Genomic DNA, 24,086 nt, shown 5'->3' with positions numbered 1-24,086 from the left:
ATTCTAGGCACTATACCCCCTCGTAGACGTCTACTTAGACGGCTACGCGAGCAGCCGCCATCTTGGGACGCGTTCCAATTCTCGCGAAGCCGTCTCGCGAAGACGGCTTCGCCGAAGTCAACATCGATGCAGACTACTTTGCTGTCTAAACATGGCGGACAGAGCGCGTTTCGCGCTGAGCGAGTCGTGCGTGCGGTTGTTGCAGTAGTACGGTGGTCGTGCCAAGGGTCGTGCTCTCTGCGAACGCCGGAATATATGCATATGAACGATCTTTCAAACGTGAGTTGTTACGTCAATGTATGCGCTAGCTAGAGGCTAATTTAGCTGTCTTTATGATCGTGAGATTCATAGCACTGCAGATTCTTTTACCGCGCTTAGGAGGAAAGCGTGCGTTGGATGCTGTTGGTGTTCTTTTTTAACGACGAGTTTCTTCAGTCGTGATGTTATCGAGGAACTCGTCGCTTTCTGGGCACCTCGCCGGGAGTCAGAACGGCTGCTGTACGGCGCACGTGTGTGTTTCTATCTTGCTGTAGTAGCCGTGGCAAACTCTTCCGCGGATTTTCAGTTAATCTCGGAAGAACGAACTCGCCTGACGATGCCGACTTGTTGCGCACTGATTTTTTTTTGTGCCTGTAGATTATTAAAACGAGTTGTCTTTGGTTTCCTCGTCTAGTGACTACAGATAACAGGTGTAACGGCATAGTTTTTCGTTTGCTGTAGCCGGTTATCACCTTTCGTCCGTAATCCCCTCAAGTTTACAGTATTTTGCATGTTTTCATTCTTACAGCCGTGTGAATGAGACATCTGAGAAGCATGTACACTTCAGCGTCAGTAATAAAAAAGGAAAAACGGACTAATGTTCTCTTCCGTCAATTCGTGATAGGGCTCACTGCGTGAGAAGTCTGTCTGCTACAAGTTAACCTATTAACAGTCTATCTACGTTGTGGCGATTACACATGCAATATTGTTGCTGCAAAAAATCGGCGAACCGTTAAAAACGTGATTTTCACCTGTATTGTCGTAAATCTTTAAAGAAAACAGCGTTATAATAGTTGTTAAAACGGTTTAGTTCAACCTTTATGCCGCGAGGTGACGCTAGGCGTAAAGAGGTAGACGCTATAGTGCCTAGAATATACCAGTATATTCTAGGCACTATATAGACGCGTTCCAATACGCGAACCTGTAGACGTCTACGTAGACGTCTTCAGGGTCGCGTATTGGAACGCGTCTACCTGCCTACGCCTGGCGTCACCTCGCGGCATAAAGGTTGAACTAAAACGTTTGAATAATTATTATAATGCTGTTTTCTTTAAAGATTTACGGCAATACAGGTGAAAATCACGTTTTTAACGGTTTGCCAATTTTTTGCAGCAACAATATTACATGTGTAATCGCCACAACATAGACAGACTATTACTAGGTTAACTTGTAGCAGACCGACTTCTCACGCAATGAGCCCGCTCACGAATTGACGGAAGAGAACGTTAGTCCGTTTTTCCTTTTTTATTACTGATGCTGAAGTCTACATGCTTCTCAGATGTCTCATTCACACAGCTGTAATAATGAAAACATGCTAAATACTGTAAACTTGAGGGGATTACAGACGAAAGGTAATAACCGGCTACAGCAAACGAAAAAATTCATGCCGTTACACCTGTTGTCCGTAGTCACTAGACGAGGAAACCAAAGACAAGTCGTTTTAATAACGTACAGGCACAAAAAAAAAAAAACAATGCGCAACAAGTCGGCATCGGCGAGTTCGTTCTTCCCAGATTAACTGAAAATCCGCGGAAGAGTTTGACACGGTTACTACAGCAAGATAGAAACACACACGTGCGCCGTACAGCAGCCGTCCTGACTCCCGGCGAGGTGCCCAGAAAGCGACGAGTTCGTCGATAACATCAAGACGGAAGAAACTCGTCGTCAAGTTAAAAAAGAAGACAAACAGCATCCAACGCACGCTTTCCTCTCAGAGCGCGGTACAAGAATCTGCAGTGCTATGAATCTCACGACCATAAAGACAGCTAAATTAGCCTCTAGCTAGCGCATACATTGACGTAACAACTCACGTTTGAAAGATCGTTCATATGCATAGTCTGGCGTTCGCAAAGAGCACGACCACCGTACAGCTACTGCAATCACCGCACGCACGACTCGCTCAGCGCGAACCGCGCTCTGTCCGCCATGTTTAGACAGCAAAGTAGTCTGCATCGATGTTGACTTCGGCGAAGCCGTCTTCGCGAGACTGCTTCGCGAGAATTGGAACGCGTCCCAAGATGGCGGCTGCTCGCGTAGCCGTCTAAGTAGACGTCTACAAGGGGGTATTGGAACGCACCCTAAGAATTGGAACGCACCCTTAGCGCGTTACTAGGCCCCGACCTGGGCATAGTAACCGCAGTGCTACACGTCAGATGGACCCAGACAGCCCTGAATTCAGACATGTCCCTGACTCGAAGCTTGACCTCGTTCTTCCTGAGCACCCGCCTTCGTCTTTTTTCGCAAAGCACGTTTTCCCACTGTGTTCCCCGTTCTGGCTCTCCTTCGCCCTTTTACGCCCAAGCAGCTAACTGCTTGGAGCGACTCAGAGGCCTCCAGGCCGACATAGATATTCTGGCAGTACCGTTAAAAGATCTAGCCAATCTTTTGACACCGAAGCTCCCCCCTAGGTATATTCAAACAGATCTGTCCAATATGCGTCCAAGCTGGAATCTGATACTGGCAGACTTTTTGGATGCAAGCAGAGCAACGTTCATGTATCGCTTTGCACATGGACGGCTTCCCATCCGCAGCAAGGCATTCACACGAGCGAGCTGTTTGCCCGTTCTGTGGTGGTCGTGAAGACCTTGTGCATATTTTTACACAATGTCTTCTCCCAGCAGCCCTCCTTCGACGAGTGGCTACCTTGTTTAGCATTCCAGGAGTGCCATATCAAACTGTCCGGTACCTCAACCCGTTACCCAGGCATGCTGTGAAACAGTTTGTGCTCTTGCTCGTTGAGTGCATGTACCAAGTCTGGTCTGCCAGGTGCGCCGCTGCTTTTTCGCGCAGTGTCCCAGGCCTTCATGAGGTACTCGCACGAGTCCGCAGGGAGGTCTGGTTTCACCTAAGCCGTGAGCAGCGTCACCTCAGCGAGCAAGACTTCATAGACATGTGGAGCAGGCCACCGATTATTTGCGAGGTTTCTGGGCGTACCATAACAGTATCGATATGAAGCCCTTTAAAGTTACAGTTGTCCTTCAGGGCATCCGAGGGCATCCGTCATCCCGAATCAAAATCCTCCTCCCCCCGGACATCCGGGAGGAGGGGGAGGTACCGGGGATGATGTATGAATGATGACGGGCAGATAGGTTATGTGAGACCTTGAGGTGCGGTGCCTTCTGGTGCCAAACCTCCTCCCATCTGACAACGGTACCCTTAGCGCGTCCATCATGCGCCCATGGTGGCTGAAGTGCAGCGCCCTCACCTTTCCCTCTAGTTAGTGTAAGGAACTCTATGGTCCGAGCTGACCAGCACGGCTTCCCACTGCTCGGGAGAAGGGAGCTGCTGGCGACCAGTTATCGGCCTATAGCTAAAAACGGCGACGAGAAGCGGCAGACATTTTACGATTTTACAAACGAAACGTGAAGTTTTACGTCACATCCGGCAAGTTATTCCTCCTCTCTTCTTTCAACTGGCGCATGCGCAGAAGCGACGGAGCAGAAGGTTTGAAAAAAGTTCGCGAGTCGTGCCTGCATGCATGCTTTGTTTTGCTGTTCCGAGGACGAAGATTCGCCTCGTGTGTCGGCATGTCGGTTACACTGAGCGGCAGGCAGCTGTCGTTGATGCTATTCGTCTCCTTCCTATTGGGCGTCGGCGCGGGTTACAGATTGAAAAGCCTGCGGATCCAGGGGCCGTATTACGCACCGCTCTCAAAATCGCTCTCAAGTTTGAGAGCGTGACGTCAAAATGACGAGGCTCAGACATGTGAAGTGTGACGACATCACGGCTTTGGCCAATTACAAGCAGGCTAGGGTGCTTAATAGCAAAGCCCCACCCCGGAAACTTTTATTTGCACGATAAAGGGGCCGTGTGCAAACATTTTTCGTGAAAACGCAGCGAATAAAAGTATAAATGTTCTATTTACCTAAGAAACATTGTTCGAAGCTACAATACGGCAACTAAAAATAGAAGCATTTTCAGTATTACAATTAAATGTGCGCCTAGGTAACGATTTCCGCCGCGAGGGTCAGCTGACGACAGCGAGGCGTGAACATGGCGGCCTGCAAAGAAACAGCTGATTTTCCAGTCTATTTGCTGCTTTTTACGCGTAGTTTAAAATCGAGGTCCTCTGCGGATGTTGTTAGTTGCCGGAAAAATCTGACTGAAAGCAGTAAAGGCTACGAACCTGCAGTGAACAGCTTGGTGAAAGTGTTTGTCACGAAAATAGCTTGCTGAAGAGTGTTTTTCATCAGTGCTTACCAGCGATGACAAGAGCGACGAGCGGTAGCCATGTGATCTAGTGTTGTTTCTTTGGAAAATACAAGAGGAAAATGAAGGCTACACTATTACTTCTGCCGATAGATGGAAGCTGACAGTATCAGTAAAGTAGGTGTCAGCCGCTATGCAAGAGCTCGCGACTGCAGTGCGGGAAACGAGATCCCACGCACGACCCTTCACCACTGACTTGTCGTGCAAGCCCAGACTCGCTGCTGTGCTTCGCAACCAGTTGACTTCAGGCACATTGGGCTCGGTTCTTTATATTGCGATTGATGCTACTGCTGCTCCATTCCGTTCATGTTCAGTAGCTGATGTTCTGTGTGAGGTACAGAAACCGACGTTTACGCTCCGTTTTGGTTTGTTTAAGAGAAAGAAAGCACTCTTTTTTTTTTTTTTTTTTTAATTGTCACCGAGGCGAGAACGAGTTAATTCTACCAGACCTCAGTTTAGAGGCGATAAAGGTAGGCCTGAGCAGGGATGTCTAGTATGTTGCATTTCGCGCAGCGGTAAGAATGATGGTGTTGGTCGCACATTGTTGCAAGGCCTCTCTGACGGTGTCCACTCTGTCGGCAGGAAAAGCAAGCGTATCATGCATGTGATGCCGCGAGCGAGCTCGAAATCGGCTCAATTTCTGCGATCGCACTATGACAACTAGCTATCAAGTGCCTTTATATCCATCAAAGAGTCTTTAGTGTTTCAAAATATGTTCATTTTACACACATTACGCATTCTCTTTCAATATTGTGTGAATTATGTACAAGCCTTTTCTATTAAAATATTAGTTTGAACAGAAGATGAATTTTTTTGGTCATTTTTTGAAAAGACTTAGAAAATAAATGCCAATGACAAAAGTAGCTGTGCAAAATGTGTATATCACACATTTATGGCGTAGTCATTTATTGGATGCTTCTAGTTTAGCTTCCTCTACTGTCTTCAAGCTGTTTAGCATTCTTCTTGACAGTGTTGCACGTTTTATTAGTGTAAAATAACCTTTATTTACACATAGCCCCAGCAATGCATTTGTTATGATTGCAGTTATTTTATTGTCACTAAGATTTTTGTCATTCAGCAGTCATTCTGGGCACTGAAGCCAAGTAAAGTGCACTATTCTCCTAGCAGCTGCTACAGCAGAGCAGCAGCTACAGCTTTGTTATATCTGATATATAAGCATTTTGTATACTGCACCATGCATACAGTACCTATTTGTATAGGTAGCTTCAATATGCAATGGAATGGCTTCTTTGGGCCTAGTAATTTATTCTCGAATGTACATGTCAATGTTGTATGGTCAATGTATATCAAGGTACATGTGCTTCTCTATATGCTCCCTCTTTTGCAGTAAAAACACTCAAGTGAAATGCTGCTGCCAAGAAATAAGTGTTTCTACTGAATATAAGTGGCAGTAAAAAAAAAAGATCTTTGTTGGTAGTATTTTCTGATTACAGTCAGCATCATGAACATTTACTGCCTTGCTGTAATACTGCACTTTTCAGTTTAAGCATGTTTACACCACAGTGACCACAGCCAACTGTACCAGGCTGCAAGACGGTAGCAGAGAAGAGACAGCGAGCTGGGACTGGGATGGCTTGGCGCTGGTGTAATCAGCCATGACTTCAGTGGGTAGTTGCCGTCTCATGGGTAACCAAAATATGACATCCACTTAGGCCCATCTTTTGCTAATCTCAACAGCTTTTGAGCATGCTTTAGCACTCAATTGAAGATCCATACTAAGTAGCCCACAGCCAGAATCGTAAACATTCGCAGGAATGCTTACAACGTGTGCCAATGCTGTTTAGGCAGGCATCATTGTAAGGACAGCCTTGTAACTTGGTAGTGATGATTACCTGCATAACAGAAGCACCCCGATCTCTTAGGCAGCAAATAAATTTAAACACTATAAATATTTGTCTCCTATTGCTTTTGCCATGAACAAAATTTCACTGCAACATGCATTCTTTGGCATATAGCCCGTCTCAGCATATTCAGGAAATGTATCTCTTGCCGAAGCCGAAATCTAAGTCAGTTTCTCCCTGCAAGGCTTGTTTTCGAAAAAAAAAAAAAAGTATTGTCTTCAGAAAAGACTCCCGGTCTTTGCGGAAATGAAAAGAAGCAGGCGTTTTTACGGCGCATTCACTTTCAAGCCGCGAATGTGTCGCAGGCAGGGAGCGTGACAAATGGCCCGAAACCAGTCATCGAGGAGCAAGGCGCGCTGGACAATCAATAGTCCCTTCATCCTGTGCTTTACATATAAAGGGCAGGTATACAGAACCCTTTCGACAGCTCTCGCTAGGTCATTTTGAAGACAACTGTTAAAAAACAATGCACGAGTGGGAACGAGACCTTTTGGTTGGGAAAAAAAGCCTTGCAGAGAAGCCGACTTACAACAAGTGGTATTGCACACATCAATGCATATAATCAAGATCATTCGATCACCAACACGGGTTTTTAGATCTTAATCAGGAAAAAGACGCAGGTGTTCAGCAGACCTTCGATCACCTTTCGGTGCACAGGAGTACCGCTATCAAACATTATGGTGTCACAGTGCTGGCAGACAAGGACAAGACTAGGGACACACACAACTGCACTGAACTTACAACTTTATTTTGGACGCTTTTGATTCGCGCATATATAATTGACAGCAGGATGAAATGAAAAGAAGCAGGCGTTTTTACGGCGCATTCACAAACGCTAGACGAACGCGCCGTGGAGGAGGCGTTGGTCCGGCGGGGCAGCCAGGGTCACGAAATGCGCATGTTCGCGTCGCAGATCTGAGATAAAGCAGGCACAATACAAGTTAACTCTTTGGCAAACACACGCAGTCAATAACAAAATCTACTCACTATTGTGATGTTCACAACGTGCGTAGAACCCCTTGCCTAGCGACTTGTTTCCGTATCCTTGACGGCAATCATCGTTCCGCCCGATGGCTTCCGCTACCGACGCACTGCGTGATGCAAACGATCTTACATTCCCTACGTACGTTGGAAGCACGGTATAATCGTGGTTGGAAGCCTCCGGTAGCAAAAAAATGCGGTGCGCTTGCCGCCGCGGTGACGACGTACTTGCCCGCAAGCCGCCGTTCATCGATGTTCGTCGGCAATCGTCGCGCAGTCACTACACTTTCTGCTTGTTCCCGAGTTGAACAGAGCCGGAGCAACTTGTCCGGCAAGTCAAACGCGTGCTCGTGCTTCATTCTTCGCTGTGGATCGCCGATACAATGCCTCAAAGCGGCGCATCGCAATTTACGCGGCAGCCATTTTCACTCTCAAACGTTTGAGACTGCTTCTGTCGCTCTCAAAAAAACGCTCTCAATTGGCGGCCATATTTAGGGGCTCAACGTCATCATTTCTTTCGTGTTCATGACGTCTGATGACGTCCACCGGTGACGCAGAACTGACCGGTCAGAACTGACCAATAGGACGTAGGCCTTTGAGAGCGATTTTGAGAGCGATCCGTTTGCAGCTATCGGTCTATCTCTTGAAACGGCGACGAGAAGCGGCAGACATTTTACAAACAAAACAAAACAAGGCTACGTCACATCCTGCAAGTTATTTCTCCTCACTTCTTTCAGCGCATGCGCAGAAGCGACGGAGCATTTCAATAAAGAAGGTCTGGTTCGAGGATCGGGCCCCAGGGGCCCGATCCTCGATATTCGCCTTTTCGGCCATGTTGTGACGTACCCGTGACGTGAAAATTAAGGCGGCGCTAAAACGCGTAAATACAGAAATTGATGACGAAATTTAAAAACAAGAAAAAAAGTTACAAAAAATAACGCCGTCGTCTGCTACTTGGCGCCGATTACAAAAATGCCAACGCTGCGATGCCAAGAAGCTGAAGGGTCGGTGCGAACAGTGTTTACGCTGCATATACGCGTCGCGCGGCAGGGCAAGGCTGAGGAGAGTGTACTGTACTAGTTACGGTCGTTGCGACCACAGTGCATCATAGTACACACGCTGTCGGATGTCCAGCAGCAGCTAGGCTGAACGAACGGCGGTACTCGACGCAAACCCCACAAACAGCCGGTCGTCAAGTGTGAGCGATGCCTCACTTGAGATGCCTGCATGTGGCTAGCTGTGCGTGTTTCATTTAAGGACTTAGTCGCGCAGAGAAATCGGCGAGTATCAGGATTAAAGAATTTGTTTACGAATACTGAGAATTGGAAGCGCCCAACAGATTTTCGGGCTGCAGTTTCCTCTAGAGAAGAGACGCACCTGACCGACGACAACGCTGGCCTTCTCAGGGTATCACTGTCGTTGGAAACTGCCTGCGGCAGCCCACCGTTTCCATCATGTTAGCAAGTCTGCTACGGCCGCGGGTATGTCGGCTTCAGTGGTGTAGCGTGCGGATATCGGCCCGGTGGAGCGGCGTAGTGAAAACACGCATAGTGGAGAGCTCGATTAGGCCATATATCTGGCGATCTTAGCATGCGCTGACATCGGACCACCTTTAGCGTGTTAATTCCATCGAAATGCGATCGTCGTAACTGGGCTACGCACATATATATTGCGGGTCAGAGAGCCAAGCGTCTATAATCATTACTGAGCCATCGCGGCGGGGACGTTTTCACGCAGCCGCAAAAATAAGCAGATAAGATTTTCTGGCAGCAATGAAAATGCAATAAAAAGTGTATCCAGATGCCCACTGGCAGCAACAGGTTAGCTTTCACGCTGATGGCATTTAATGTGCCCTGAATTAGACATAGCACGCTGTATGCACATTTCACCGCATGCAGAGTGTCACTGTGTTGTGGCAGATGTATTAATTACCTCGTTAAAATAAAAAAAAAATCTGTCGGTATTATTCTGCTTGGTTTCTGAGCATGTTGCATAAAAACATTTTATAAAAGTAGCAACACTGCTCGTCTGATGCAGGTGCACATCACACCACAATGTCACAAGAGAAACAAAATTTGTCAGGTACAGCCTAGTTCCTTGCTACTGTTTACCAGTTTTGCACTTACAATAGCATCCGGCACTTTCTTTCAGTGCAGCAAGATTCCTCAGAGGAGAGAAGGGTGATGAGGTCGGCTAGAGAAATGCCTTCACATATACTATTTAACGATCAGGAAGTGAAGGAACAGACATGAAGAGTGAATATGATATATGATGCCTAATTACAATGAGCTAGATGCAGTATGGAAACCATTTTCTTGAAGCAATTGTCATTGAATGTAGCATTCATGCACGCATTAACCAGTGCACATGCTACACAAAGCCCGAACCTGTCTCTGAGTGAAGCAAGGGAGCCAAAGGGGAAAACAAGCGTGACTTTAAGGACACCGTAAGTAAAAAAGTAACAGCAACAAAAAAGAAAAACAGAAGCATGCACGGGGACAATATTAGACAAAAAGAGGCATGAATTGCAAGGCTGATGTGGCCTGCAGCACATTAGGGTGGTGTTCTGGATTTTTTGGCAAAGGTTCTTTAATGCCAGGTGATAATACTGTATGATTTGTATTGGCTTTGCCATCCCCTGTGTGCTCTTCCAGCAATGCATAATGTCCAATGTGCAACTGTCTAACATCCACTCTCTACACTCTGACTCAAAAACATGCTCAAATGAACCTCACCTGAATACAGGCATAAATATGGGAATAAAGCATGAAATTTACTTTTTCGACATTCTGATTGCATATCATTGGAAAACTAAACGTGATTTAAATGAGCGTATGATTTGCAGCTAGTGTGTCTTGTATGCATGGTTTTTCCAACAGGTTGCAGTATAGCTTCTGTCCTTTATTTTGGCAAAACATGCACACTTTAAGAGACCTGCTACTCACGTAACACATTCCCTGTAGCTTTAAACAGCTCGTCGTTGACTAACAATTGGTGTATCATTTGCTTCCGGTACTTTTTGGCATTTTTTTTTTTACATGCACCTGACATGAAGCCTTGCTTATAAGAAAACTGAAAATTACAATATACAAAACAATACAAAATTTATTTACAGCACTGCACACTCTATAATACACAGCCTAAAATTAAAGGCTGTCACACATTCAAGTAATTAGAGTATTGTTGTACTTGTACAGCTCATCGCCATATATGAAAGGTGGCACGGCCTTGGAGACCAAAGAAGAGAAATTAGTTATACAAAGCAAGGGAACACAAGATAGGGTCAAAAACCCATTCTCCAAGTGTTTGGCCCAAGAAAACCCCAGCACCAGCAAAGCAAGCACCCACTGTTTTACCAATGAGTACCCAACACCACTGAGGATTGGTCCCCAAATGCTCAAACCACTAGGCTGCAACTACAGTCAAGGGATGCTATGCGTTCCGCAGTATTACCAGTATCAAAGGTTATGGAACTCAACGTCATTTAAATGGTAGTCGGCACCTGGGACAGAGCAAGTATTCCCTGATTCTGTTATGAACAGGGCAAAGGTAGTTATAGTGTGTGTAACAATGATTTTATCTGTGCATAAATGCCTGCCACACCTAGAATGTTCCCTTTATGCAGTCTACCAAAAAGCAGAAATGTTTGTCTCAGGAAGACAAGCCTTAAGCATTATTTCAGCAAGTCACTCAATGTGACGGCTATCAGGCAAACCAGCACAGCACTTGAAAACTTCATGCTCTAAAAACAATTGTGGGGACACGCAAGCTCAGCATTTACCGCTATGACACAACAGCTTTTATGGCTCCTGTCTGCAGACTCTCATTCGTGTGAATCGACTTTGCTACTGCTAACACCTAGTATTTATTCTATGATACATATCAGTAGCATATACCTGTAAGTTATCCAATTATGTGAAAGACCACTTGTCTAGATACCTATAAAGCCCACTCTAACCAAGCTGTACGGATGCGGTTCCATGGCCTAAGGGTTGCCTGTCTTATTACCCAAAGATCCTACAAGGTTTATCACCTCACACATTCATCTCAAAGGTGAAGCCAGAGTCATCACATTGAGTACTCGGCCATGTCACCTGTCTGAAATGTGCCCAAGATTTTCCACTCACAATGTCGCGTTTTGTGCAGAAAAGAGGCTTTAACGTTGCTGCATCAAAAAAAAAAAGCAAGAAGCCAATAGCTGAACATCTACGCTACATTAGGCTCTGCTGGCTCGCAAGACATTTGACCACAGTGCCAACAGCCAAGTTATAGATGCAGCTGTGGCAGAGGCTGTACCACAGAAACAACAGATGAATGTGGTCAAGATAAAATGAAATCGCTTTGTTCACAAATTCTTCAATACATCATGAAAAAGAATGGCTCACTTATGGATAGTATGACGTCTACTGTGTTCAATAGGATTGTACCTTCAGGAAGTTACCTTTTGAATGCAATCTTAAGAATATATTGTGGTGTTCAATTTAGGCTGTACACATAGCAGACGTGCAAAATATGGAACACATTCTGAGGGTTAAATGCAGAGAGGATTGCTGAAGCTGATATAATAGGAAAGCATAGGGATACTAGATAACGTAGAAAACACATGTGACAATAGGATAGGTGTAAGTGAAACTAGTGCAGCTGTCACTTATGAGAGCAAAAAGTTGTACAACTCAGTACTAGCACAATGGTACAAAATGTTGAAAAGTGATGATGAAACACAAGTTTCCTTGAAAGTGCTTCTACATAAATGAAATGAAAGTGATTGGCATAAAATTTATGCCCCTTCCTTAAAATTCTCAATTTAAAACTCACAAAGAACAATGAAGATAAGGCTGCAAAAGCAACTAACAGAAAAAAAAATAATGAAGCAGTTATACACAGATGCAATCATTCGATAAACATCTCGAGTGATGAAGCCATGCTCCAGTGGCTTAGAGCATAAATATGTGAGCTTTACCAACCCTCTTTTAACATATGTGAGTGCTGGAGGGCATGTGGCAGCAGCAAGAATGTGTCAAGAAGCAACTGGCCCAGATAGCAGCCTCATAATAGGGGTATGGAAGGTCTACACACAACGCTATCATGGAGGGAGATATTTTATGGAACAAGATATGTAGCAATGCACAAAAGGAGCAAAGCATTTTGTAGAGCTGCAGTCAAAAATTTATGAAGGACAATCTTATCAAAAAGTTTTCATTTCATTCCTGCGCTTGTGCATCATTATTGTGACTATGGGTTATATAGTGAAACATGAAATGTCAAGCAATTTATCTCGTACACAAATGAATGCATTCTTGCCCCTGTGAAGCCACCTTCAAGAACTTTTGCCAGTGGGTGCACATGCACATCAATATCACCAATATCACCTAGTTACAAAACAGAGAAGTCAATAGTTGCCTTTGTGAAAAAACTGAAGAATACAAAAATATTCATTGATAGCCGAGCCACACAAATGATGCAAAGGTTAAACAGGTTATCTGGGATCTTGATTAACATCACTACAAAGCATCAGTAATAGCAGTGCAAAATGAAACTGGCAAATTTTGCAAAAGTGGAATCTAAAATTGCCAAAATGGGTTGACAAGTTGGCGGGGGCCTCATTTTCCGTGCATACAACAATGAAAGACAATGACCACCAAATAGATGCACAAATTATCCTCGGGAAAACTAGTTGATTGCTGTTCATCTACATTCAGCATATGAAGGAAGCAATAGAAAACAAGCATAAAGGCAACCAAATACAAAGAAGCACAGCTCGCTTCACTCTGCAGTTTGTGGAAAAACACAGTGGGCACCTCACGTTTCACCCTAGTAGCACACAAGATAGGTGTAACGAAATGGACTCTGCTATGGTAAACGACTGCAGACACATCCACCAGGGTGCACGTATGTCAAATATTCTCACTGAAGTAGTACATCGCAGACTGCCTGCTTGCCACAAACACCAAAGTGAATTGTGAACTATTGGTGCCCGCACGTCCTACTCAGAATGGCACTTCTGGAGGTAGAAGGAGAACGTTTTTGTACCTTCCTGTGTTTCATTGACATGAAGCACTTAATAAAATGCACACTGAGTTTAAGCAGAACACAAAAAAGCAAACTATACAACAAAGAATGACAGCTCTCAGCAAGGGCCACAGCACTTGTAGAAGAATACACTCAGTATGTCTACAGATGGTAGATAAAAAATTATAGCACCAAGGAAAGGTTTGGTTTGTGGGGTTTAACGTCCCAAAGCGACTCAGGCTATGAGAGACGCTGTAGTGGAGGGCTCCGGAAATTTCGACCACCTGGGGTTCTAACATCGCACTAACGTCGCACAGCACATGGGCGCCTTGCTTTTCGCCTCCATTCAAAAGCGGCCGCCGAGGCCGGGATTCGATCCCGCGTCTTTGGGAGCAATAGTCGAGCGCCGTAACCACTGCGCCACCCCAAAGCTGAACTTGGTTCTTGCACATGCTATCAACAAAATGTACACCAAAGAGATGGTTATATCTCAAAACCACAGAAAAAATTAAGACTTGGACGGCTTTTCAGCAGTATGCTATCGAACATGAAGCAGTAAGAATGTGCACATTGATCCCTTGTGGCATATATCAAAATCATGACAGCGAGTGAAAATCTCAAGTGCAGGTGATCAAGTTGTTCCTGTCCGAGTTAATATAAATGTTGCACGTCCTCTTCCTTGTACTTGTTGATGTTCCTGCTGCGATTACCATTTGCAGGTGGCGTCAATGTCATGTGATCTGCACACACTACAAGCTGTAACGATCTTCAAAAAGAGCTGTCCATCTGCATAGCACTTCACATCTGATGTGGCCGTCCAGGGACAAGGCGTGGCCTCCCAGATTATACAAGCCTAGCAGAGAGGTTAATGATGTTGAATATGGCCCCAGGACTTCTCGCCCACATGATGACTCGGATCGGAAGTGCTGCAACGGCTGCACAAGGTCCACACGATCACCTGCAAATGTTTAGTGCCTAAATTATATGCAAATAAAATATCAAACACGCATGGCACAGGAACATTCAAAATCATCAAAGCTGCAAGCTATGCTGCGGTAAAGTGTAATCTATGAATGCAAGAAATGGTCAGTGCAAAACCTAAACCTAAGTGAACCATTTCCGTAACAGGTAAAGACGGCTTGGTGGCGGAAATTGTATTGTGACGGCTAACTTTTTCTTTCTTTTTTTTTTTTTGCAATTAAAGGAACGACTTGTATCAGGCGATTTCACTTGTTTTTCCTTTCTCGGTCGTCGAAACCATTAACCAAGAAATCTTGACAACTACAAGCACACTCAATTCTTTTTTTTTTAAGTTCGTGCAGTGTAGAGTAGTTGAAGAAAATTATAATGCGTCGTAGAAATATGCAGCTAAAAGCAACGCAAAATGCTGATTAAAAATATCGGATTCGCCGCATGCGTCCTGTGAGTATATTTCCCGCCTGCGTACAACTTGAATGCGAATGACACTGTATGAACAGTCACCTTTACAGGTTTTCCTATTGCGCTTACCTCTGTGATGCTCGACGTGCTGCACCATTTCCAGCAGATTGACTGCGTTGCCTTGCTGGTCGACACCCATCGAGAAGCCCGACACATTCCGGGAGCTCGTCGCTCGGCCGAACGAATACATTTCGTGCCATTCAACATCAGAGGCGTTCACCACTGGCGATCACACTCGAAACACCTGTAGCTCAACAGTTCAACACTCCAAGCGCAGGGCAATTCTCGCCTCGGAGCTTGGAAAGCCGCCACACTACACTCCTCGTCAGATGACAGATCTGACTATACTGACGAGCTATCTTTCAAGACAATTTGACAGCATTGCTGTGCTGCAGCAAATCCTCGATCACTACTTGTAGACGACGAACGGCACGAAGACCACTCATAAGCGTACAAGTTCTTTTTTTTCCTCCATGTAAGCTATAGACAACTATAATATATATTCTAGTTCACTATAATTGGCACTATACTATAATGTAAGCGGGTGCGTTCCAATACCCCCTCGTAGACGTCTACTTAGACGGCTACGCGAGCAGCCGCCATCTTGGGACGCGTTCCAATTCTCGCGAAGCAGTCTCGCGAAGACGGCTTCGCCGAAGTCAACATCGATGCAGACTACTTTGCTGTCTAAACATGGCGGACAGAGCGCGTTTCGCGCTGAGCGAGTCGTGCGTGCGGTTGTTGCAGTAGTTGTACGGTGGTCGTGCTTTTTGCGAACGCCGGAGTATATGCATATGAACGATCTTTCAAACGTGAGTTGTTAAGTCAATGTATGCGCTAGCTAGAGGCTAATTTAGCTGTCTTTATGGTCGTGAGATTCATAGCACTGCAGATACTTTTACCGCGCTTAAGAGGAAAGCTGCGTTGGATGCTGTTGGTTTTTTTAACTTGACGAGTTTCTTCAGTTGTGATGTTATCGACGAACTCGTCACTTTCTGGGCACCTCGCCGAGAGTCAGGACGGCTGCTGTACGGCGCACGTGTGTGTTTCTATCTTGCTGTAGTAGCCGCAGCAAACTTCCGCGGATTTTCAGTTAATCTCGGAAGAACGAACTCGCCTGACGATGCCGACTTGTTGCGCATTGATTTTTTTGTGCCTGTACATTATTAAAACGAGTTGTTTTCTTTGGTTTCCTCGTCTAGTGACTACAGACAACAGGTGTAACGGCACAGTTTTTCGTTTGCTGTAGCCGGTTATCACCTTTCGTCCGTAATCCCCTTAAGTTTACAGTATTTTGCATGTTTTCATTCTTACAGCTGTGTGAATGAGACATCTGAGAAGCATGTACACTTCAGCATCAGTAATAAAAAAGGAAAAACGGACTAACGTTCTCTTCCGTCAATTCGTGATAGGGCTCATTGCGTGAGAAGTAGGTCTGCTACAAGTTAACCTATTAATAGTCTATCTACGTTGTGGCGATTACACATGTAATATTGTTGCTGGAAAAAATCGGCGAACCGTTAAAAACGTGATTTTTACCTGTATTATCATAAATCTTTAAAGAAAACAGCGTTATAATAGTTGTTAAAACGGTTTAGTTCAACCTTTATGCCGCGAGGTGACGCTAGGCGTAAACAGGTAGACGCGTTCCAATACGCGAACCTGTAGACGTCTACGAAGCAGTCTTGCTAGACGTCTCAGAATTGGAAAGCACCCCATGCATGGTAGAAGAACATGCCTACCTCCACGCATAGAGTTAATACAAAGACTCTAGAGGGAAAGCTGCCCGTTCACCCAATGCATTCGAGGAGTGACCGCGTGATTGCCGCCATTATCACACTGTTCATTGGTTGCCAGATGAATTTTACTTGCTAAATCTGGCACATGAAGATGGTTTGAAGCTGGCAACTTGGATCGTGGGAAGATGGCGGCGTGCAGCTAACCGACGGCGGGCGGCTACTGGTGCTGTAAACAACGGCAGAATCGTCGCGTGTGGAGCATTTCTTGTGATATGTTGCGTCGCGTACCTACTGTAACATCACATAGCTGTCCTGATTCTTCTGAGTTGTTATCGCAAGGCCGGCTATCCCTGCGATTGTTTCGCGCTTCGCACGCATTTCGTCCGTCGAGCGCACATGCATCTCCTCTGTGCCCGATCACCTGAAAATATGTCAGAAATTTGCTTTGGCGCAAGACGACGACCACAGTATATTAAAAAAAAAAAACGGTGACGAATTTCACAGCAACGGCCCTTGGTCTATCCGGGATGGCTAGTGCTGCATACAGTAAATGTCAAAGGGTGCTCGTGTGTGTTTACTGTTGATCTGCTACGTCTGCTCGCAAACATGGTTTCCAATTGTTCTATATCATTCCTTTATGGCCAAGAAGGTGCCTGAAAGATTATATAATATGCTTGAAACTTGAAAACAATGTATAGAAATTTCCTACAGTTGTGTTATCGGCAGCGGTTTTTAAAACTTTTGTTCAAACCTTTGTTCCTTTTTGACGCAGTGAGTAGAAACTGTGCTGGCCACAATGATAAATTTGATGATGGCGGCGAACCAGTGAGAACCTCGTTTCCCTGCCCAGCTTTCCCTCTAGTATAGTGCCTAGAATATACTGGCTAGTGTGCCGTGCGGAGGGCTCTCTCAATGGGAGGAGGTGTCCGCGCCGGCGATGCCTTCCAACTTTGGCCGCCAGGGGCGCTGCTCATCGTAAAGGTGCCGTAAGATCAAAAAACAGCGCGGCTACTTGGGACAAACAGAGAAGGGAGAATAACGGACAAGCGCTGACTAACAACTGAAGTTTATTCGAAAAAAGCACAGGTAATATACACTTTTTTTCTTCATGCCGTCGACGCCGTCGGCCGCCGGCGCGCCCTTGATTTGCCGCAGCTGCGCTGGCCGAGCCATCAGTGGGTTCGAGCGCTTTGGACGCGTCTACGCTGTTTCATTGTTTTAGTCGTTCTGTTTCTTGCATTCATATGAGATAATTAAATTTGCAACGACTAATGATGCTAAAAATAAAGCATCAGGGCAGGGAAAAGACATGTTTCGTGTCGCTTTGTCGGAGTGGCTACCGCTCGAATCAGGACTAGGTTTCTATGTTCGGTGTGCCATCGGACCCTGCGCAGCTTGCGTAGTGGAAGCGGCTGATTAAAAGACAGGACCGCAAGTTGACTTCAACGTGTGTTGTCTGCGAAAAATATTTTGAGGAGAGCTACATCAAGAGAACGTTCAAAGTGACAGTAAACGGCATCGTCAACGAGCTCGCTATAGAGATAGACCACGAATTAATCCTGAAACCGTGCCAATGCTATTCGACCATTATCCGAACTATCTTCTGCCTAAGAAGACATCTAAAAGAAAGTTGAGGAACCTTTGTGACCAACCGGCCGCTAAACGACAAAAAACGCAGTGCCGTAATGCCAGTGGTGCAGACGACAGCCATGCACGCACCGTCAAGGATGTTTGACAATGCTTCCAAGGAGCTGGCAGCAGCTAGAAGAGCCGAGCGAGAACTCATGCCCGCAGCAGCAGACGTGCAGCTTTGAGCATCGGGATCCGTTTGACTCAGTTTACATACCTGCAACTTAGACCAAATTAACCGAAGCACATGCTGGATCTGTAGCCTACGCGCGTTATCGAGCCTTAAAAAAAAAAAAAAAATCTTTGTCACTTTGTACATAGAAAAAGTGATAACTTTTGGAAGCCTGAACGCAGTTCTGTGGACACTACAGTGTATACTCTCGGAAAAGAAAAAAACAAGCGCGTGCAATACAACAATATCTAAAGCTGAAGATAGAGCTATATAGGCAGAGTGCACTGGAGGGTCTTTGTTCCGAATGTGGCCTGCAACCAGCTGATTCAGGAAGCACATATCATTCATGGGAATATATTTTGCAGAAAAAGTGTCGCTTGACCGTCAACTCTGAAGGGGTTAGCTGCGCTTAATGCAAATACCAGCGGAGGCTTACACAAGATGCGCAGAAAGAAGGAAAAAGCATGCAACTAGCCAAATAAATGCTGCAACATTTCTCGCGCTCTGAGAAGAGCTAAGAGAAAACTGGCATGGAGCGCAGAACAAGTGGCTGTATTGAAAGCGCAAAATGAGGAGCTAATAAGTGAGTCTGTGGTTAAAGCTTTTTTTTTTTTTTAAATCCCGCGCGTGACCTAGACAATTGTGACCGTACAACAACCGCTCGGCTGCTGAAACCGCGAAGCCGAAACTGGTGAAGAAAGTAAAATTCATTATAAATTACTTAGCGGTGGTAAGCGAGAAACCACGTGGAGAATTACAGGAATATCTAGCGCATCATTAGCAAGTGAAAAAAAAAAAAAATACCACCAAAAATTGGTATCAGACTACTTTAAAATTATTGCGGTGTCATATGTGCGGCCTTTCTCCAAAACCTTTAGCGGTTCATTTCTATATTTTTACTTGTTTATTGTTGCTGCGACTTTTTGCTCAAATTTTACTATATTGTAGACTTTGTAAAAAAAAAAAAGAATCAGTGATACAATCACCACTTTTGTTTCTTGTCTTTCCTTCTGTTACAAAAAAAAAGCGCACCGCATAATAATCATTTATGTATGAAGCAACAATTAAGTGACTTCCTAATAAAACAAATGAATAAAGAGTAAGAACAGATTCAGACTGCTTGTGTTTATTGTCGAATGCGATCTTTGAAAACATAAAAAGCGCCCTTCTTTTCTGTAGCATATATGTGACGCTATAAAACGTCACTAACCTATCACCTATATCACCTTAGCAATAAGCATGACTGAATTGCAGAAACGTCGACGTAAACTATCCGAAAGCATGAGGCCCGTATTGACGTTCGTAGCACTTGACTGCGGCATCGCGATATACCATGGACCATAAGAAAAGACCGAAGAGTAAATAAAATTCAAAGTTGGATTAATGAACAGTGTAAAATATTAAGGGCATTTTCTGATACCTGTGTCACACGGACAATAACAGTCGTCGTCGATCCGTTCCGGGTTAGATCGCGATTGAGAATATAGTTGCCATAATTCGGGACAACCACCTGGATATGAGCTGACTGAGCGCTCACTCAGAAGGAAGATAGATACGATACGCAACATCCGCGATCGCGATGCGTGGATCGCAATCGAGTGGCTCTAGATCAAATAAAATCGTCATCGGAATATTTCATAGCAATATATATTGAATCCGGCCCGGACTCGATCGTTTAATCAAAGACTAATCAAAGTAAATGTAATTTTACATTTTATTCACAGCACGTTTTCACACTTTACTGAATGCACAAATTACAGCAGGCGAGACTTCTTCCTTGCATTTTTAACCTGACTACTCACATTGCTCTTCTCGGATAGGAATCGTGTGTAAAAATGCATCCGCATTACCAAATAAAACTTCACCACTTGCACAGTGAACTGTGCAGGCTACAACCTATTCGGGGTAGCTTCCTGCTCAAAAGCAGGTCAACAATTAACCAGAACAGATTTCCAAAAACTTTTTCTGTCTTTGTTTGTCGCTCGACCACTGACTTGATGCCAGTCACCAGTTCAGTCAGGGAGCTTGAAGGGTGCTTGAGCACTCCAGGGACAAGTGAGCGCTTTTCAGTTAGGGAAAACCTTCGGTACACATCCTTCAGCGAGGTTCCATTTGCCCCTATCGATTTTTACTTCCTTGCCATTAATGATATGACTGTACGTCTTCAGTATGTCTTCATCGTAGAAATGAAGATCGCACACACGTGATTTGTCAGAAAGTTTCCTGTCAACACGCGGAATCGCGCGGTCCCATGTCGCACAAAGATCCGCGTCACGCGGAGCCGAGAAAAAAACGCCTCGCTGTGTTGTCAGTGTTGTCGCTCTTGTAACCGCTCGCACAGCCCGGCACGCAGCACGTCGGCATGGTTACTGTAGCCCCTTCAACTTTGCATGCTAGCACAGGTAGCACAAAAAAACGATCACTGCAGCAGCCGAGTCGGGAACGCACCGTACTCATGCTGCCCGCACTGCACGTGTTCAACCCACGTTCGGGTCGACGAGAGCCTGGTAGAACAGCAGCGCCACTAAAAGCAGCCAGCGGTGGCGGCGCCGCGAAACAGCTCTCAGTTTGGCAACTGATCTTAGTTCTATTAACGTTGAGGTATAGTGCCTAGAATATACTGGCTAGTGTGCCAAGGGCGCGCGCTGGCGTGTCCGCCGCGGTGATGCCTTCCCGCTACCACCGTGGGGCGGCGCTACCAATAGCTAAGGTGCTATCGCTCCGCGTTTGCGGCCTCGGCAGCATAGGCGGCATATAGGTCCGGATAGCGCGCTGCGCTTTTCACTATGAAACCTGTCTCTCGACCGTTTAAGCGCACTTTGTGTCTAAAAACAGTCTTGGTGGAAGACATTCATACCGTCCTAGTACTGTGCGGAGAAAATTATACGCTCAAATAGCGCTCGAGGAAGCGTTTAACAAATACTGTCTGGTCCATGTCTGCTATATATCTGTTTTATTTATTCAGCTGAACCGGATAAGGTCTTAAGCAGAACACATATTGACTTCCTGATATCCAGCGAGAGAAGAAATTTGAGAAAACCACCTAAAGTTGACACGTTGGTTGCAATAGTTTGTTAGTCTTTGATTAAACGATCGAGTCCGGGCCGGATTCAATATATATTGCTATGAAATATTCCGATGACGATTTTATTTGATCTAGAGCCACTCGATTGCGATCCACGCATCGCGATCGCGGATGTTGCGTATCGTATCTATCTTCCTTCTGAGTGAGCGCTCAGTCAGCTCATATCCAGGTGGTTGTCCCGAATTATGGCAACTATATTCTCAATCGCGATCTAACCCGGAACGGATCGACGACGACTGTTATTGTCCGTGTGACACAGGTATCAGAAAATGCCCTTAATATTTTACACTGTTCATTAATCCAACTTTGAATTTTATTTACTCTTCGGTCTTTTCTTATGGTCCATGGTATATCGCGATGCCGCAGTCAAGTGCTACGAACGTCAATACGGGCCTCATGCTTTCGGATAGTTTACGTCGACGTTTCTGCAATTCAGTCATGCTTATTGCTAAGGTGATACAGGTGATAGGTTAGTGACGTTTTATAGCGTCACATATATGCTACAGAAAAGAAGGGCGCTTTTTATGTTTTCAAAGATCGCATTCGACAATAAACACAAGCAGTCTGAATCTGTTCTTACTCTTTATTCATTTGTTTTATTAGGAAGTCACTTAATTGTTGCTTCATACATAAATGATTATTATGCGGTGCGCTTTTTTTTTGTAACAGAAGGAAAGACAAGAAACAAAAGTGGTGATTGTATCACTGATTCTTTTTTTTTTTTTACAAAGTCTACAATATAGTAAAATTTGAGCAAAAAGTCGCAGCAACAATAAACAAGTAAAAATATAGAAATGAACCGCTAAAGGTTTTGGAGAAAGGCCGCACATATGACACCGCAATAATTTTAAAGTAGTCTGATACCAATTTTTGGTGGTATTTTTTTTTTTTCACTTGCTAATGATGCGCTAGATATTCCTGTAATTCTCCACGTGGTTTCTCGCTTACCACCGCTAAGTAATTTATAATGAATTTTCTTCACCAGTTTCGGCTTCGCGGTTTCAGCAGCCGAGCGGTTGTTGTACGGTCACAATTGTCTAGGTCACGCGCGGGATTTAAAAAAAAGAAAAAAAAGCTTTAACCACAGACTCACTTATTAGCTCCTCATTTTGCGCTTTCAATACAGCCACTTGTTCTGCGCTCCATGCCAGTTTTCTCTTAGCTCTTCTCAGAGCGCGAGAAATGTTGCAGCATTTATTTGGCTAGTTGCATGCTTTTTCCTTCTTTCTGCGCATCTTGTGTAAGCCTCCGCTGGTATTTGCATTAAGCGCAGCTAACCCCTTCAGAGTTGACGGTCAAGCGACACTTTTTCTGCAAAATATATTCCCATGAATGATATGTGCTTCCTGAATCAGCTGGTTGCAGGCCACATTCGGAACAAAGACCCTCCAGTGCACTCTGCCTATATAGCTCTATCTTCAGCTTTAGATATTGTTGTATTGCACGCGCTTGTTTTTTTCTTTTCCGAGAGTATACACTGTAGTGTCCACAGAACTGCGTTCAGGCTTCCAAAAGTTATCACTTTTTCTATGTACAAAGTGACAAAGATTTTTTTTTTTTTTTTAAGGCTCGATAACGCGCGTAGGCTACAGATCCAGCATGTGCTTCGGTTAATTTGGTCTAAGTTGCAGGTATGTAAACTGAGTCAAACGGATCCCGATGCTCAAAGCTGCACGTCTGCTGCTGCGGGCATGAGTTCTCGCTCGGCTCTTCTAGCTGCTGCCAGCTCCTTGGAAGCATTGTCAAACATCCTTGACGGTGCGTGCATGGCTGTCGTCTGCACCACTGGCATTACGGCACTGCGTTTTTTGTCGTTTAGCGGCCGGTTGGTCACAAAGGTTCCTCAACTTTCTTTTAGATGTCTTCTTAGGCAGAAGATAGTTCGGATAATGGTCGAATAGCATTGGCACGGTTTCAGGATTAATTCGTGGTCTATCTCTATAGCGAGCTCGTTGACGATGCCGTTTACTGTCACTTTGAACGTTCTCTTGATGTAGCTCTCCTCAAAATATTTTTCGCAGACAACACACGTTGAAGTCAACTTGCGGTCCTGTCTTTTAATCAGCCGCTTCCACTACGCAAGCTGCGCAGGGTCCGATGGCACACCGAACATAGAAACCTAGTCCTGATTCGAGCGGTAGCCACTCCGACAAAGCGACACGAAACATGTCTTTTCCCTGCCCTGATGCTTTATTTTTAGCATCATTAGTCGTTGCAAATTTAATTATCTCATATGAATGCAAGAAACAGAACGACTAAAACAATGAAACAGCGTAGACGCGTCCAAAGCGCTCGAACCCACTGATGGCTCGGCCAGCGCAGCTGCGGCAAATCAAGGGCGCGCCGGCGGCCGACGGCGTCGACGGCATGAAGAAAAAAAGTGTATATTACCTGTGCTTTTTTCGAATAAACTTCAGTTGTTAGTCAGCGCTTGTCCGTTATTCTCCCTTCTCTGTTTGTCCCAAGTAGCCGCGCTGTTTTTTGATCTTACGGCACCTTTACGATGAGCAGCGCCCCTGGCGGCCAAAGTTGGAAGGCATCGCCGGCGCGGACACCTCCTCCCATTGAGAGAGCCCTCCGCACGGCACACTAGCCAGTATATTCTAGGCACTATACTAGAGGGAAAGCTGGGCAGGGAAACGAGGTTCTCACTGGTTCGCCGCCATCATCAAATTTATCATTGTGGCCAGCACAGTTTCTAC

The 24,086-nt window shown here is 45.1% G+C and overlaps 2 protein-coding genes across 2 annotated transcripts in view; one reads left to right on the top strand and one right to left on the bottom strand.

Annotated features, from left to right (window-relative positions):
- LOC146171923 (uncharacterized) overlaps nucleotides 1–14,165 on the top strand; it is a 244,196-nt gene extending 230,031 nt beyond the window's left edge. Inside the window, exon 3 of the transcript XR_014702690.1 lies at nucleotides 14,039–14,165. The gene's annotated coding sequence lies outside the window, so the exon portion shown is untranslated. The remainder of the gene's footprint in view (nucleotides 1–14,038) is intronic.
- Nucleotides 14,069–15,734, bottom strand: LOC146171922 (uncharacterized). Its single transcript, XM_084586159.1, has 2 exons — nucleotides 14,829–15,734; nucleotides 14,069–14,277 (listed from the first exon to the last, which is right to left on the bottom strand). Exons 1-2 carry the CDS (start codon nucleotides 14,947–14,949, stop codon nucleotides 14,069–14,071), a joined length of 330 nt encoding a protein of 109 aa, XP_084442285.1. The 5' UTR covers nucleotides 14,950–15,734.
- Nucleotides 15,735–24,086: the final 8,352 nt, after the last annotated feature.

Source organism: Amblyomma maculatum, unplaced genomic scaffold (genome assembly GCF_055883805.1).
Source record: "Amblyomma maculatum isolate TAMU_Amacu unplaced genomic scaffold, ASM5588380v1 scaffold_15, whole genome shotgun sequence".
Lineage (NCBI taxonomy): Eukaryota > Metazoa > Arthropoda > Arachnida > Ixodida > Ixodidae > Amblyomma > Amblyomma maculatum.
Note: the sequence above shows the minus strand (reverse complement) of the source record. Positions and strands in the feature narration are given on the sequence as shown.